The sequence below is a fragment of the Mobula birostris genome, chromosome 26 (genome assembly GCF_030028105.1).
Source record: "Mobula birostris isolate sMobBir1 chromosome 26, sMobBir1.hap1, whole genome shotgun sequence".
In the NCBI taxonomy this organism is placed as follows: domain Eukaryota; kingdom Metazoa; phylum Chordata; class Chondrichthyes; order Myliobatiformes; family Myliobatidae; genus Mobula; species Mobula birostris.
The window spans coordinates 31,957,495-31,976,451 of NC_092395.1; the positions used below are offsets into that span (position 1 = coordinate 31,957,495).

The window sequence follows — 18,957 nt, forward strand, 5'->3', positions numbered from 1 at the left end:
AAGGCATCATCCCAAAGCACTTTTAAAGGAAAGTATTAATTTTAAGCACCTTGGGAAATTAGCCATTAAGAAGATTAAAACAGATATGTGACCACTAAACAGAATGAAAGTCATTCCCAGAAAGTAAATCAGTAATTTTTCATTTTCTCAACCTCACTGCCCGCTCTTCAGCAAAATAATCAACTTGTGTATTTCACAGGAGCAAGTGATTAGAATAACATGAAAATACATGTACATTTTCTGAGATTTCCTGTAACACATTTTATAAATAAAATTACTTCCCATGAGAAATCTAGCAAATCCTGGTGGAAGAAAGAGAAAACAAAACAGCTGATATGTAGTTGTGGGGATGGGAATGTGACTGAAAATCACCCCAAGACAGCTCCAAACATCTAACTGACAGCAATGCCAGGCAGATAGAAAGTATTTCCTTTTTGCCCTTTAGAGAGGTGCAATGAGCTAAGAGTCTCCAAAGGAAACGTAGAAAGTTTGCTTTAATATAAAGGAGCCTGGCTATAAAATTACAGAAAGAAAGAAGGGAAAGAGCTATGAGGATTCTACCCATCCTGGTATTTTGATGGAGTAATCAATCAAACAGCTGCTTCAAAAGAAAAATCAGGATCCAGTAATCAACTAATTAGAAAATGAAGCTAAAGCAAGCAGCTTAAATAAAGAGCTTCCATTACTATAGATACAATAGGCTAACAGCAGCTTTAAGTACGTAAGTGTCACCATCTCAGAGGATCAATCCTGGACCCAACATATTGATGCAATCACTATGAAAACATGCCCACAGCAATACTTCATTACAAGTATAAGGAGGTTTGCTATGTCACCAAAAACTCCAGCAAATTTCTACAGATGTATAGTGGAGAGCATTCTGACTAGTTGCATCATCATCTGGTATGGAGGAACCAATTCAGAGGATCATAAGAAGTTTCCGAGGGTTGTAGACTCAGCCAGCTCTATTTCGGGCACAAGCCTCCCACCATTGAGGACATCTTCAAAAGGTAGTGCCTCAAAAGGCAGCAACCATCACAAAGTACCCTCACCATCTGGGACAGAGCCTCTTCTCATTAAGAACATCTGAGTATCTGGATGTACCATAACCATATCCTCAGACACTCCTTCAAGTATTAGAACGTCATTCAATCAAATACACAAGTACAATAACTAGGTATTCAGTCATGCCTTAACTGAATATCCTACAGATGATGTGAATTTTCCCACCTGTCAAAAATCAACTGCAGATCATTCTCTATCAATATTTGAAAAACAGTATTTTTCAAAATAGTATTTCTTTATTCAGATATGGCATGTTTAAACATTCAATGTAAGTTTGTTGATGTTTTCAGTTATGTATTGAATACTTGGCTGCCATGCATTCAAGGACTCAGTTAAAGTCTGTTTGCATTCATGGCCACAATAGTGCTCAAGTATTAGGTTAAGGCATGCTTGCAATTCATTTAAGATGTGTCTGACTTTCAATTATTATGCATAGTAGCTTCAGTGCTGGTGAAGCCTGACTCTTGGAAATCATTTTACTGTCTTGTTTCATACAGCTGGGGATGAACTTCAGTCAAATGTCCTGAAATAATAAATATCAACAATGCAGTGACAGAAATAATTTAATAGCTATCATACATAACTTGTGACCCAATCCCTCTATGCTGTTCACATTGCTATGACAATGACAAATGACCTTAATTGCCCAATCTCAAGGACATAAACAGTATTTTTGGAATAAACCATATAAAATGTGACAGTTTATGTTAAATCAGTAATAGTAAATAGATGACTAAGAAGTATATAGAAAAAAATACAGTTAGAAGCACCCATTTCACTCAGCTGTAAAGAAGCCCATGCAATAATTTGCTATGATGCTACTTTAGTAAATCATTCACTATTTATTTCCCAAAGTATCTTCCTTTATTATAATAAAATTATAACTGAGAGGGATGCTAGTTTGGTCAATGAAGCACTTTTTATTCCAGGAATCCAATAACCAGGTTACCAACAGCACAGTGATGCAATATACCCAATACTGAGTAAATCTGCCATTACACAGAGTGATGTTAAAGATTGTTAATGAAGCCAGTTACTTACATCGATATTGTCAATGTCAAGTATTTTGGATCGGAACTGAAGGTTCATGGCCTTGGCTTGTTGAATGGGTTGTGCAAGCTGGCTGTAAGTCTGTATGTAAGATGAAGAAACACAGAAAGGTTATCATTAAGTACCAGCCCATTTAATTCTCTGAAAAGGCCATACTAGCTATTTTCTTTGCTCTACATCAATACAGATTTCAACTCAACTGAAAGTTGACTCTGTCAAAGAATTATTTTTATTCTCATACAAGTGGAGTATCTCAGTGTACCATTTCAATTAATAAGTACTCTGTATCAGCACCAAGTAGTCCTCGATCTGATAACCGCATGGATAAAAAAATAGGTAAGGCTTGTACGGGTTTGCTTATCAAACATTCATAGTTCAGGCATAAAGTTTGAATAATATAAACTTCTATCTCAAAAATATCTCGTCCCTTATTTCTCCCAACTCCTGACTATCATGTCTATCAGCATACCAAGATTTGGTAAGCATCAAAACGTAAACGGAACAGTTTTGTCCAGTCATGACTCAGACCACTTCCTACACGACTCATTCTCAATGTCACTTGCTGCTTGCAGTGTGCACCACATTTTGTCTGTTTATTTGCTACTCAGTCAGGAGCAAAGCAGAACACATAAATGTCAGAGAAAATGGATTCAGTCACACCCCAAGAAGTAAGTTGTGCTATTTACATGATTTTTGATTTATTGTTACTGTTGAATAGAATTGAATTATTCCACACCCCATTAGATCGGGAAACGTGACAAAAGACATGAAGATGAATTGCACACTATTCATTTGGCAAAGCAGCAACTTGCCATACAACATAGTCTTCATATCACTCAATATTTTGTGTCCCAACATCATTTGCAGCAAGCTTAAAGGTGATTATTGATGCATTTTCTTTGAACCTAATTCACCTCATGCTCTCCCTTGTCCAGATGCACACTAAAAAGCCAGTCTTCTTTAGGATTGTAGTGGCTAAGGAATCAGTTATGAAGGATTGCTCGATCAGCATCATCAGACAAGTCAACAGAACAGGGATGACAGATTAGGTGTTGAATGGTGGCTGACATAAGCCCAGCACCTTATCAGTTGGAGAAAGTAGAATCTAAAAAATGTAAGGAATTATAGCTGCTGGTGATGGCTGTGAAGGGGGTAGAATTTTGACCCACAACCACTACATTGAAATTTTACATGTTCAATGACATTTCATAAATCCGTCTATTTCTCATGCAGTCTAACAACTGAATTTCTGAATTTTAAAAAAATCAAACAACAAAACAAATAGCGAGGAGGGATTTAAAAATATGGTGAGAAGACTCTTGTCACTGTGGAGGGATGTGCTCAATTAGTTGTTATTGGGGGATTAAGCAAAATGCTAAAATAGGTGGATCTGTCACGGAGACAGTTTAGTTGATAATGTTGGCAATTTCCTTTGAGTTTCTGGCCAATATGGCTCTCTCAAGCAATATCTAAACAGATCAGTTATTTACTCATTTCTCTTCGCTAAACTTTATTGTAACAAACTGGCTGCTTGTACCTACAGATATGGTTGTGACAAGGGCTTCAAAAAAAAGCTATTGATGTGAAGGACTTTGAGATGTCCTAACAACGTGAAAGGTATGATATGAAGGCAATCTCTTGCTCTTCTTGCATTTTCAGAGCAACTTCATGAACAATATTTCCTCTTAAATTTGCTCCGTTTCCCCAAATAATCACAAATGACCAGACAACTGTACAACTCAGGACAATTAATTGTAGGCTGCAAGCATACACTCTGAAGTTTCAATGCTGAGTAACAGTAAATGAGCTGTAAAAAATAAATTACTTTTAAATATCTCCTCTTATTGTAGTCATTACTAAATCCCACCTTGCAGTTCCAACCTACAGTGATGTGTGATCTTAAATGTCAAAATTCCTTGGAGGCCAACTTGGTATCAAGAAGTAATCAAAAACTCTCTTACATTAGACTCATTATCAAACACAGAACAGTTCTTTTCTCCACAGGGAGCAGAAACATGCACCTTGTTAGCAAAAATAATTCACAATTGACAAGCTCATTATGCGAACAATTGTATTTCAGATGTTATGTTCATGCAAACTGCATTCAATCAATGATATGCATCAGCTATCAACTCAAGTGCCATTGCATTAAAAATAAATCACCATAAACATTCCAATTATGGAACCAACAATGAGAGGCTTTATATGTTTTTTTAAAATCCTCTCTCTACTTCGCCTCTCCTGCAACTGAATCCCGCTGGCTTTCGCCTCTGCTGGTGGCCTGGTACCTTGCTCAATTACAAAAGGCAGTTCGTTCAGAAAGGGGAACATTAGAGCCAAAACTAATCCCCAATTCTCAAGAAAACATCCACAAAAAAATCACATCACAGGAGTTACCATTAATGATTGCGAGACAGAGGAATAGTTGTCTATTTTATTCTCTAGGGGCTGTTGGAGAACACCTGTGGTTGTCCTGGTTGTAATTAGCTGAATTAACTTAGTCTAGAGATTAGATCACAATCCCTTCTCACTTGTATTTTAGAACCAATAGCTGAGCAGAAATATAACAGAAACAAATGGAATTCTGTTAACCAAAATACATACTGCTTCATAACACCAGTCCTTCAGAACATCGAGTTCACCTCTCATCATAGCCTGTAAGACAAAAGAGATTATCAGTTAAGTTTGTTCTACATTAGCAAGATAAATGCAATCATACCTAGAATATCTTTTTAAGGCATCTCCAATAAATAACTTATTTCAAGATTTTGATCCATAATAAAAGATTTTGTCTATAAATACTATGTCCATGTTCATAAATACTGGTTACTGATCCCATTATAAAAATGATAATTTTAAATGCAAAATATTTGTTCAAAATATTTTGAGAAACGCAACAAATTATTCACCGTACAAGAAAATAAGGCAAAGCTGACAAATAAAAAGCGACCTTGAAGTAACATAACATTCAACAACGAATAACAGAAATATGATCCTCCTGAATATATTAATTCAATTAAGTTACTGCAATTCAGTAACACAAGAATAATTATCTTGCATATGTTACAGCTGGTCTGCTTACTGGACTGTAACACAAGACTACCTTTCAGGAGCCATCAAGTAATTCGTAGTTTTTAATTGTTATGTTTAGACTACATAAAAACGTAGTCTGGTATTTTTAAAAAAGGAAGTAAAGAAAGGATAAGGAAAACATAATGGGTATATACTTGATATGAAACACTTATTTTGGAAATCTGTAAGATACTATTTGTGGAAAATGCTTTCTTGGAAAAACTGCTTAGGAAGCTAAAATGAAGGATAGTGAAAGAAGCAATGCTGGAATGAATATTAAAGGAATTTGTTGAATGTTTTGATAGCAACTTCTGCCTCAGAATTCCACACTCTAACCATCATTTTGATTTTTATGTGATTAAATTAAATATGAACCATCTCATTACCACTCCCTTGAACAGTGTAATGATTTACAGAATCCATTGTAACTTTCATCTAAATGCCTTGCAAAATCCAAAATAACTTACATCATAACTATACAAATTCATATTCAATTTACAGAAATCTTATAACCATTTTATTAATGACAGAAATAAACTATTTGCATTTAGGAATTAAAGAAAAACTATAAAAAATTACTGGTAAATGCAAATTGAAGGCCATGGCAAATAACAATGAAAACTGTGAAAGACACATTTTTTGAATACCACATCTCAGTGACTTCTTCAATGGACAATAATGGCTAGTTGATTTTCAGTGAACTCCTGTGTGTGGCCCCGGAGGACCTTCTGAAGCAGTTCTGGACTATGAAGCCATCCTACAGATAATAGGATCTAATAATTTAAACAGCAGAGTTCTGGTCTGGGTGGTTGAAAAAAGTAAATATGACAGCAAGGATAGCAGTGATTGGAAGATGAATGCTGTGGTAGGAGAGAAATGGAGGTGTTATAAAGCCACAGCCAACCCCTTATTATGTTATCTCAGCAATCCTAGTAATCTGTTGGGGTCAGAATGTGAACTGTTGTGACATCTCACAAATTCCTTGCAAAGAAATAACAACAGCCTCGAATGCTAGTGTCTTAAGTATGCATGATTGAAGACTGATCAAGTACTGACAAATTCAAAAGATTCGTCTGTAGCACTGGCAGATGACTGCCCCATGTGCAGCAATGGAATGTGCAACTTTGGCCAAAATATTAACTAAGTGTGCAACTCATCACATTAGAAGGGATCTGCCAAGTTCTGTGCAGGCATGTGCCAAGATAGAGCCAGACTCCTCCATGGTCCTTGAAAGTGGGTAAGTGGGAATATAGAGATGAGGTTACAATTGTATCAGCAGTAATCTCATTGAGTAGTGGAGTATGTTTGAAAGGCCAAGTGGTCTTTTCCTGCCCCATGTTTTGGGGGGGGGGGGGGGCTCTGCCATCCCTGAGGGTAAATTTATTCATGGAGTCTTCAGCCGCTTAATTATCGACCACCACTCTTGACAGAATACTGGATGAGGAGAAAACAGCATGTTTGAGGGCCACATCTGGTGGTTTCATTTTTGATGGTTTCACCCCTGTCTTTGGGGAGAATAAATGGCAGCATCATCTCCACATGGATCTATCTTCAGTCCTGATGCCTCAATTAAACATCACTTCTTTTTGTAATCTGGTAGATGCAGCATCATGGTTAAGTACAACAAGATAAGCATCTAAGGTGTATGGGATGGATGGAATAAAAGGAGTTGTATGAGGCAGGTTTTTGTTTACACAGAAAAAGTTTAACTTGATATTGTGTTCAATGTAGACATTGTGGGCTGAAGGGCCTGTTTCTGTGCAGTACTGTTCTATGTTCATAAAGTTACCAGTTTGTGCAAGCTGTAGGTGACAGGCTCACAGAATGCTAATTGTGCAATGAAGTAGTGGAGCATATAAATGTTAGGTGTACGACCTGACAGAGGTTATTGATGGAGGGTGTCATAGGTGCAATTAATTAATTGGTGTCTGTGGCTTGTGGCATAATTGGCATGATATGACATGATAAGAACAATGCAGATACATTAATTGCTCTATCACCTTTGGGAGATCCCTGAAACTCCTGGAGCACTGCGTTCAGGATTTCTGACATTGCCCTCCAGGACTATCTGTTCTCATTAACTTTTCATCATGTCTAGGATAGCCTGCTTGAACACCCTTCCAACATTCCGGCTCCTCTGTCAAGGACAAATGTGCAACTTCGGAAAACCCTAAACCTCACAACTCCATGTTGTGCCATTTCTCATTTTTTGTTGGTCAGATTTCTTTTCTTCACGGCTGCCAGAATCTGGTATAACGCACTGCACCTCCGCTAGCAGCATAGACTAATTTTACTCCTGTTAGAAGGTCAAGATTTTTATGATACATGCAGCCAATCAACATGTTATTTGTTCTGGTTGCCCACATTAATCATTATAATGCACAAACAGCAGGAAGTCAATGTGCTCACAGTACAGCAAACCCAACACCAGTTCTGAGTTGGGGAGCAATCCAATTGAGCTCCCTTGATGCTTTGTGAATTTCAGAATACTAGATGACTTTGTTGGCTAAATGCCTTGTTCCTACTCCAAGATATTTCCTGACAGAGAAGAGAGAACTTCTGCCATTTTTGGAGGGTCTTCATCACAAAGACACTGACATTTTAGGAGAATGGTTTACCACCATCTTCTCAAGGCCAATCACTGAAAGGGCATTAAATGCTAATCTTTCCAGCACTGTTCACATTCAATGAGAACATTTTAAAAATAATATTAACTGACCTTTATCTTGTGTACTTTGGGCCACTGTAATATGAGAATGAGTATCTTTTGCAATGCTTTGGGAAATATCTTATGTTCTTGACACCGCACAACTTCACAAGGAATCAAATAAACAGCGGCAATAAATGCAAGTCAGAAAAAAAAGATTGCAGGCAGCCTGAAATAAAGCAAATAATTCTGTAAACTTTCACCAGGTCAGGCAGCATCCAAGGAAAAAGAAGTACAGTTAACGTTTCAGGTCAAAGATGTTTCTCAGAAACATTAACTTGTTTCTCTTTTCGTAGATGTTGCTTGACCTGTTGAGTGTTTCCAACGTTTTCTGTTTTTATTATATAAAAATTGTTGATTTTATAGGTAGAAACCTCAGAACACTCAGTACTCAGATATTTTGTAGAATGATTTCTTTTTACTTAGTGCTTTTAGCTATAGTTTTCAGTTCTAGGTAAACAAGTAAACTTGGAAGGGGGCCCCATTGTAATTGGGAAGTGAATTGTTAATACCAGTCAATTGAACTCAGATAATTTTAGCTTTGGTTTGGCTCCTGAAGCACAACATAATTTCAACATAGCAGATTTGTGGCCGGTTGTGGGTAGAGACAGTGAGCAGGGACAGTTACAGTGACTCAGTGCTGGCATCAGCTGGAAAGTGTGACATTGGTGCAGGTCAAGATAATTGTCAAGTAGCTGAAGAGATTCTAATTTTTTCTGATAAATCTCTGCTTTATGAGCTTTCAGTGCTGGAGTTAGAGAAAGAAATTAGCTCCTTATAGGATGTTTGGCAAGTGGTTACAGACTATTCTAACATTTAAGTGGCAAGTTAATATGTGAAACTTGGTCAAAAAGGTGATGTGTCATGATGAGGCATGTGGTAGTTCCTGGATGCCAACATGCCCCACAGCACACACATGGCTTCAGGATCTTCTGGTAAGATGGTGGTGCATTCGATTGCAACTGCTTCAACGGGGTCAACCAAATATGCTTTTTAAGCATATTTTTACCACCATGAGATCCTGCTGGACATTAAGAACTTAAAGTACTGCAGGTGTACCCCATCAGTGAGTTGCTCTTTGGTGGAGAAACTGGAGCTGGGCTTGGCATTGACCGTAGTGTCAGAGAGGTATCGGAGGAGTCAGTGCGCGAAAGAGGTGTGCGGTGTAACAGCGAGTGATTGCCTTCGTCATTTTTCTTGTGATCGCAAGACCCTATTGGGCATTCTTAATGTGGAATGCCGCAAGTCCAATTCACTGATTCATTGGAAGACGGCAGGGGAGCTGCTTGGCCTTGTCATAGATAGAATTAGGCCTCAAGACATGGTGTCACTTGTTAACAGCTACCCAGGAGAGATGCTTCGAAGTCAGAACACTCCACTGGAGGCAGTGTGGTGTGGTGTCCAAGCTGGAATCATTGCTTCCCCCAGTATTCGCTCAGCAGAAGGTAAGCCGTATTGTGTTCGACTATAGACTCCTGCAACATTCATAGACTCAGGGTCTTGGACAATTTTCTTTCATGTGTCTGTATTCTACTGATATCTTAAATATGCTTGCTATCTTCTATGGGCCTTGTGCTGTGTATGACATTTGGTACCGTTTCGCACCTTGGCCCTGGAGTAAGGCTGTTTCGTTCTGCTGTATTCACGGGTATTCATGTTTGACTGAATGAGAATTAAACTTGAACTTTAGCTCAGGGTTCATTGAGTAGGAGGTCAAGCTGCAGCCAGTGTGATTCGTCAGAGAGAAGAACATTTATAGGCACTTAATACCAAGACACATCACATCCCATGAGAGGTCATCTAATTTGGTCAGGAATTGCAATGTGAATGAAGATAAGGCAAACAAAAGGATTAATATTTGCAACTGTTAATTCAAGTAGGGAAAGCAAATGAGAGCATTGTGATTGTAAAAATAGCTTAGTGAGGGAAATTCAAACAAACAAACAAAAAAAAAGACATTGAAATCTAAAAAAAAACCAAATTACTGTGAACACTCAGCAGATGAAGTGGAAAGAGAAGCAGAGTTAACAACTGAAGTTAAAGATACTTCATCAGTTCTGTTTCTCTTTTCAATGCCTGACTGTGCCTGGCTTTTGTGTTTTTATTTTAGTATATTAAGGAGGACTGACTCTGCAGCAAACAGCTAAGACTCCGGAAGGCTGTGTTGCTTGTCTCATTGCCAGTGTTCAGGCTACAGAAGAGCACACAGTGGGAGGAGAAGGATTCATTAGTCATGGTAACATGATGTACTAAGGACATTGGCTAGATAAAGGAGGTGATTCTGCATAGTCAGTGCGAGGAGCCAGGCATCAAATTAACAGAATTTCAGAAATAATTACCTCTGGATATTTGCCTGAACTGCATTCACAGAATAACAAACAAGTAACTCAAAGATTGGTGAGATAGAAGTGGGCTTCAATTCATGGGATACCAGGAGTGGCAGTTGTAGCTTTAGAATGCTTTATACATGAACTGTGCTGGGATCAGTACCGTAATGAGCTACATAACTAGAGAAACAGACATTTACAGTAGTAGGGATAAAAGATCAAAACTGAGATGTCAAATTGAAGAGAAAGGTCAGGATGCACAAGCACTCCTCCCTCCGCATCATCCTCAACATGGGTGCCCCCAGGGTTGTGTGCAGAGCTTACTGCTGTACACTCTGCTCACACACAACTGCATAGCCAAACACCCGAGCAATCACATTGTCATGTTCACCAAACACACAATTGTGGTGAGGCTCATCACCAGCAATGATGAGACAGCCTACAGGGAGGAAGTGAAAGAGCTCAAGGCCTGGTGCCAGGCAAATAACTTTGCCCTCAAGGTCAACAAGGGGCATGGTTATCGACTTCAGGAAAACCCGCACCGCTCACATCCCTTTTCATGTCAGTGGCACAGCAGAACCTCTTGCACAACCTCTCTTGGTCTCAAAAATATATATCAAGAACCTTGAAAGAGAGTCCATAGGTTGTGGGAACAGTTCAATGTTAGGGCAAGCAAAGTAAATTCAAGTTATCCTGACATGTCTATCCACGGCCTCCTCTACTGTAAAGATGAAGCCACACTCAGGTTGGGGGAACAACACCTTATATTCCGTCTGGGTAGCCTCCAACCTGATGGCATGAACATTGACTTCTCTAACTTCCGCTAGGCCCCACCTCCCCCTCGTACCCCATCTGTTACTTATTTTTATACACACATTCTTTCTCTCACTTTCCTTTTTCCCCCTCTGTCCCTCTGAATATACCCCTTGCCCATCCTCTGGGTCCCCCCCCTTGTCTTTCTTCCCGGACCTCCTGTCCCATGATCCTCTCATATCCCCTTTGCCAATCCCCTGTCCAGCTCTTGGCTCCATCCCTCCCCCTCCTGTCTTCTCCTATCATTTTGGATCTCCCCCTCCCCCTCCCACTTTCAAATCTCTTACTCACTCTTCCTTCAGTTAGTCCTGACGAAGGGTCTCGGCCTGAAACGTCGACTGTACCTCTTCCTAGAGATGCTGCCTGGCCTGCTGCATTCACCAGCAACTTTGATGTGTGTTGCTTGAATTTCCAGCATCTGCAGAATTCCTGTTGTTGAAGTTATCCCTTTTGGTTTAAGAGTCTGATGGGTAAGGGGTAGTAACTGTTGCTGAACCTGGTGGTGTAAGTCCTGAAGCTCTTGTACCTTCGTCCTGATGGCAGCAGCAAGAAGAGATCATGTCCTAGATGGTGGGGGTCCCTGATCATGGACGCTGCTTTTCCGTTCGTGTAGATGTGCTCAAAGGTTGGGAGGGCTTTACCCACGATGGATTGGGTAAATTGCATGCACAACTTTTTGTAGGATTTTTCATTCAAGGACATTGATTTTTCCATACCAAGCTGTAATGCAGCCAGTCAATATACTCTCTACCACACACCTACAGGAGAACATATATACTGAAAGGTACTGGAAAAAGACCAGCAATATAAAGGATTCCATTCATCCTGCTCATGGACTGTTTGTCCCACTCCCGTCAGCACTCACTCAAAAGCAGTTACTTCCTCCAAGTCATCAGGCCGATCCATACTGCCAACCATTAACCCATTCCACCACCACTACATACACATCACCTAGCATCACTTTATGTGCATTCAACCAGACTAGTATATAACAGTTACTTGTACATTGTGTTTTACAGGATTGCTTTTATATTTATATTTAATGTGTCTATTTTTTTGCTTTTATAATGTGTTCTTTATGCTTGTTGTTTTTTTTTTTGCTGCACCGTATCCAGAGTAACAATCATTTCATTCTCCTTTACACTCCTGTATTGAAGAAAGACTATAAGCAGTCTTGAATCTTGATAAGAAATAATATGGGAAATGATAAACAGACCGACAGGAAGGAGAGTATGAATCCCCTCATTATTATTTATCAACAAGCTTCAAAAGCTGAGCCTCTGTACTCCCTCTGCAACTGAATCGTCGACTTCATTATCAGAACACAAGTCGTTGTGGATCAGGAATAACATCTTCTTGCTGACAATCAACACAGGCGCACTTCAAGGATGTAGCCCACTGCCCTTTTCTCTACACTGATGACTGTGTGTCCAGGCACAGCTCAAGTGCCATTTACAAATTCACAGATGATACCACTGTTGGTAAGATCTCAGGTGGCGACGAGACAGATTGGCTGATTCAGTGAATCAATCTAAGTGATGTTTCAACAACAACCTTGCACTTGTGTCAGCAGGACCAAGGAATTGATTGTGGACTTCAGGAAGAGGAAGTCGGGATAACACACATCAGTCCTCATTAAAAGGTCAGCAGTGGAAATAGTGAGCAGCTTCAAGCTCCTGGGCAACATCTTGAGGATCTTTCCTGGGCCCACCACACTGATGCAATTGTGAAGAAGGCATGCTAATGGCTCTATTTTGTTAGGAGTTTAAGAAGATTTTATATGCCACCAAAGACTCTTGGGAATTTCTATAGTTGTACAGTAGTGAGCATTCTAACTGCTTGCTTCACAGCCTGGTATGGAGTCTCCGGTGGACAGGATCGCAAGTGGTTTCAGCCGGTTGTAAACTCAGCCAGATCCATCGTGGGCACAATCCTCCCCACCATCAAGGACATCTTGAGAACATGCCTTCTTCTCATTACTACCACCAGGGAGGAGGTACAGGAGCCTGAAGACCTCACTTTAACAATTTAGGAATGAACCTGTGAACACTATTTCATTTTCCTTTCTTTCCACACATTCAACCTATATAAAATATAAACCTAATTCTGATTCAGATTCTAAGTCAATGGATAAGGCTAAAGGTTACAATAATAACAAAAGAACAAAACTAAAGGCTCTGTATTTGAATGCATGTCGTGTTTAAATAAAAGCAGATGAAGTGACAGCATAATTAGAAGTAATGATCTGCCAACCACTACTAAAATATGGCTGAAAAATGACACAAATTGGGACCTGAGCTTTGAAAAGCATATTTAGAACAGACAGGATGCTAGAAGGAGACAAAGGAGTAGCTGCTAATTAATAAAATTGGTGCCATGAAGAGAGATGACCTAAGCTCAGAAAACCACATTGTAGAAGTTGTTTGGATAGAGATGTAAAATAGTAAAAACAAGAGTTTGTTTCTGTGAGTGACACATACAAGCCTCAAATAATAAGCACACAAAGTATAATGGAACAAATTATGAGAACTTATTGAAAAATTACAGCTTTAATCTACATCGACTGTCAAAATCAGCCTACAGGAGGAGTTCAAAGTGCTTCTTGGCAGAGTCTGTTCCAACTTTAAAAAAAATTATCTTCCAGCATTGGGTGCCAACTGAAATAACCAGGAACCTGGCTGATTTTTTTTACATTAAGATGGAAGTAACAAAACTACAACCACTCAGATCAGGAATCAAGCATGTCCAAATGGCTCAGGACATGCTGAATGATGTACTCTCCGCTAGAGGAATATGCACTTAACCATGTTAACTCAAAGTAAAATTTAATTAAATATGAAAATGAAAAAAATTAGTAAAAACTTAAACATCCAAGTAATATCAAATACTATAACACTTCTACATTTAATTCACAGATTTTTCTTTACAATGAATTACATTCCACAGATTCACTCCTCCTACTAAAAAATATGAAACATCACCAGGTACCTCCAGAACATTGGGAATGATGTCCCTCTCACATTGCTTTAAAAATGTGTCTTTATCAAAGTGGGGGTCGACTTTCAGAATCTCTGTCAGCACCTCTGACATTTCAGTCTTAGAAAACAGCCCCCCTGGGAAAAGAACAAATACAACATCAGCAAAGATTTACTCAATCAAAACAAGAATATTATTTCTTTTCTTTCTTTTTAAATCTTTTTATTGAATAAGTATACAAAGGGTAAACCATAAAGGCACTAATACACCGTTAGAAATTACAGGAGATGTTAATACAGAAGAAAAAATTGATACAAACAGTGCAATTTAAACATAAAATAATATGGTAAAATAATAGTATACTGATTTAATTATATATAGAGAGAGAGAGAAAAGGAAAAAAAACCCAAAAAAAAACCCACCGTGCAACTAAACTAAAAGCAAAGCAAAGCAATGGGCTAACTTGGAAACAGGTAGAGTTAAAGAACTTAAAATCACGTCCTCAAACCCGACCTCCATTAAAAACAGTTATAAAAAAAGGCAAGAAGGGAATATAAATATGGAACAAAAGAGAAAAAAAATTACATTAAATGAAAATATTGAATAAAAGATCTCCAGGTCTGCTCAAATTTAAGTGAGGAATCATAAAGATTATTTCTAATTTTCTCCAAATTTAAGCATAATATCGTCTGGGAAAACCAAAAAAAGGTAGTTGGAGCATCAGGCTCTTTCTAATGTTGTAAGATACATCTTTTCGCCATTAAAGTAAGAAATGCAATCATTCTACGGGCTGAAGGGGAAAGATTACTGGAAGTTTTAGGTAATCCAAAGATAGCAGTAATAGGATGAGGAGAAATATCTATATTCAATACCTTTGAGATAATATTAAAAATGTCTCTCCAAAAAGTTTCCAGAGTAGGACAAGACCAAAACATATGAGTTAAAGAGGCTATCTGCCCCGGACATCTATCACAAAAAGGATTAATATGAGAATAGAAACGAGCTAATTTATCTTTGGACATATGTGCTCTATTAACAACTTTAAATTGAATTAGGGAATGTTTAGCACAGATAGAGGAAGTATTGACTACTTGCAAAATCTGCCCCCAGTCATCCACGGAAATAATAGAACCCAATTCTTGTTCCCAATCTGACCTAATCTTATCAAATGGAGCTTTCCTAAGTTTCATAATAATATTATAAATAATAGCCGTTACACCTTTCTGACATGGATTAAGGTTAATTATAGTATCTAAAATATATGTAGGAGGTAGCGTCGGAAAGGAAGAGAGTATAGTACTTACGAAATTTCTAACTTGGAGATATCTAAAAAAAATGTATTCTTGGTAAATTATATTTATTAGATAATTGTTCAAAAGACATAAGGGAACCATCTAAAAATAAATCCAAAAACCGTGAAATACCCTTAGTCTTCCAAATTTGAAATGCACGATCCGTGAAAGAGGAAGGAAAAAATATGTTACCTAAAATAGGGATCGCTAGCCCAAATTGGTTGAGGTCAAAAAATTTTCTGAATTGAAACCAAATACGCAAGGTATACTTAACTATCGGGTTAGAGACCAGTTTGAGGCGTTTCAAATCAAAAGGAAGAGAGGAACCTAAAATAGAGCCAAGTGCATAGCCCTGAGCAGATTGTAATTCCAATACTACCCATTTAGGAATGGATAGTGTATCTTGGTCAAGTAACCAAAATTTCATATGTCGAATATTAATTGCCCAATAATAGAATCTAAAGTTAGGTAATGCTAAACCTCCATCTCTCTTGGCTTTCTGTAAATGTATTTTACCCAATCTCAGGTTTTTATTTTGCCAAATAAATGAAGAAATTTTAGAGTCAACTTTATCAAAAAAAGATTTTGGAACAAAAATCGGTAATGCCTGAAATATATATAAAAATTTTGGCAGAATAAACATCTTAACTGCATTAATACGACCAATCAAAGTTAAATATAAAGGAAACCATTTAGATGAAGGTTGAGTAATATGATCAATTAAGGGTAAAAAATTAGTCTTAAATAAATCTTTGTATTTACAAGTAATTTTAATCCCAAGATATGAGAAATAATTATTAATCAATTTAAACGGAAAGTTATGATACAAGGGAAGTTGTTTATTAATCGGAAAAAGTTCACTCTTACTAAGGTTTAATTTATAACCTGAAAAAAGACTAAATTGTGCTAATAAATCTAAAGCAGCAGGGATAGATTTTTGAGGATTAGAAATATATAAAAGTAAGTCATCAGCATAGAGTGATATTTTATGGGACTTTAGGCCCCGAGTTATCCCAATAATATTTGGAGATTCTCGAATAGCAATTGCAAGAGGTTCAAATGCAATATCAAATAATAAAGGACTAAGAGGACAACCTTGTCGAGTACCTCGAAAAAGAGGGAAAAAAGGTGAGCTTAAAGAGTTAGTACGGACCGAGGCCATAGGATAATGATATAACAGTTTAATCCAGGATATAAATTTCGAGCTAAAATTAAACATTTCAAGCACCTTAAATAAGTAAGGCCATTCTACTCTATCAAAGGCTTTTTCAGCATCTAAAGAGATAAAGAATATTATTTCTAAACCCCAAAATGAGCAGAAATAGCTACATGAAACCTTTCAAGACATAGACAGCAAAAACAAAATGTCAAAGGGCTTCAAGTCAGGCAAAATTGCAATTTTAAACTAGTGGATAAATAATCCATTACAAGTCCCATTTTATTTGGAAATAATGATACAGATATATCTAGCAGCCAGACTATTATGTTCAAAAATTCTATCTGGTTACTCTTAATGACAGAACTGAGGAACAAAGGAGTTCAGAATGGATCACAAGCTCAACCATTCTCCCATCATTATCTCTCAACTCTGCAAAGGCACCATAGCAGTAATCAGACCTCTACAGAATCTGTTTTTTTTTAATTCAGCTTCGCCCCCTTGAGGGGTTCTTGTCTTTGAAAGCATTCTAAAATATATGCACATTCAATCATTTTAGGATTAAATGAAGCAGTATTAGATTCTGAATGAAGCGTACCTGCAGATTAATCATACTCAACAGCATGAGCTTTCAACGGATAGTGGGTGGGTTGAGACTACACAATTTTAAAACTAGAGGATATTAACACACGAATAAAATGGCCCAGCAGAGACATGTCTTCTAAAACGTCACTAACCAGGAAAAGAAAACGAATTCTCAGAATGCATGAATTTAAAAGTGCAAATAAACTAAAATTCAGAGGCTGCTTCTTTATAATGATGACAACGATGACAATGAAGCAAATCAAAAGTGCTTTGGTGTGAAGTTCAATTATTTTTTTAACTGTACGACGAATGGTTTAACTATTTAACATAGTGAATGACAAGCATCCTCCTTCCCCCAATTACAAGATTCTCCACTGAAGACATTACCTCAGGACAGTTTCAGACCACACACAACCCACCTAATTGGCCATTCCTCATGAATCCTACTAGTTTGTATTTACCAATCACTCGATTTGGGAGGGTACCTCAGTTCTGTAGAGCTATGTTTTCATATGACTTTTACACCCACTTTCTAGGAAGAGCATCCTGAACCACAAGAAAGAGTGCAAACTTGCACCTAACAAGAGAATGTTAAGGTCAACCTAAGATTGTGGATTTCAACACCTTATATCACAATACTTCTAAACATGAATTTCTTTTCAGACTCTGAACAACCAAATGAATATATACATCCATCAATATATTTTTCAGCCCCATTAATTTGATGTGACTAACGTAGGGCAATGCTGACTCAAGAGTTCCTCGGAGGCTAATTTCTCAGAGTGCTTATTTTCATATCTTTATTAGCAATTCTGATACAAGATCAGAAGTGTATTTGCTGATATTAGAAAATTGTGAAGCTTAGTTAATTCTAATGGGGAAGTGGAGATCATCCAAAAGGATTATAAAAGATTTAATTCACTAGCAAGTGGAATTCAACAGAGAAGTTGTTAAAACTGAACAAAATTTCATAAGAAATTAAAGGCAGAGGAAATTAAACTGGAGAACAATTTAGCAGTGAGAGATAATCACTTTATAAACTGTTTACATGTTATGAACAACTGAAAAGGGAAGTTAAGCTTCAGTCATAATCCTTTCAGTTTATTCAGTGACTGAACTACAGAACTGATGTGGTAAAACAAGCTCCCTAAATATACAGTATGTACACTGGTCACATTAAACTTCTGGGAAAATTAAAAGATGTTAGGCACAGAAGATGGAGCAAAGCTTCTTGGAGACAGTCTGAAGGTCAGAGGTGGGAATTTCATTTGATACGGGAAACAATAATATTATGAATATTAATTGATGAATGGCTAAAGGTAACGTCATCCAAGGCAAGTAAGGGAAAATGTTGACAGAATTGAGAAGATGAAGAACTGCCATTAACCTATAGTAGAAATCAAGGCATAACAATTTAGCCACTACGCTGCAAACTAGTTGAAGTTTGTGAACACGAAGTGCAAGTAATGTGTGCATAGCTGAACAGAGCAGCATGAAATAATCAACACTATAGCAGATATAGTTCAAACTCAAGTGGAGGAGATAGTTTTAAAAAATGGAATAGAGAGGAAAGAGAGAGAAGGAACATCTGAAAAATGCAAAAAAGCAGAAACAAATGGAAAACATTGAACTACAAAAATGATTGAGTGGAGCAGCAGAAAAACAAAATACATTCCACTTTAACAAAAATATTCTTTCTTTATCCAGTCTTCTTGAAAGCCTTCTCGCTGGGAAATAAGAAACAACCAGTAAAATACAGAAAAGTCAGCAGTGAAGGAATTGACTATAACAAAATTGCAGAAGGTAATGAAATATATTAAGGGAGGAGTTCTATGTTGAGAATCCAGTAACAGTGTGAACAACACCAAAACTTTCTCCTTTCTTGGTTAAGGTATTTCAGTCTTCAGTACTGCG

At 37.6% G+C, this 18,957-nt stretch overlaps 1 protein-coding gene across 1 annotated transcript in view; it reads right to left on the reverse strand.

Annotated features, from left to right (window-relative positions):
- The window catches only part of timm44 (translocase of inner mitochondrial membrane 44 homolog (yeast)), an 88,281-nt gene that overhangs the window by 21,501 nt on the left and 47,823 nt on the right, over positions 1-18,957 (reverse strand). The window contains exons 9-11 of the mRNA XM_072244301.1: positions 14,023-14,147; positions 4,720-4,770; positions 2,107-2,196 (exon numbers count right to left, since the gene is read on the reverse strand). Of these exons, the coding sequence (XP_072100402.1) occupies positions 2,107-2,196; positions 4,720-4,770; positions 14,023-14,147 (266 nt within the window). The remainder of the gene's footprint in view (positions 1-2,106; positions 2,197-4,719; positions 4,771-14,022; positions 14,148-18,957) is intronic.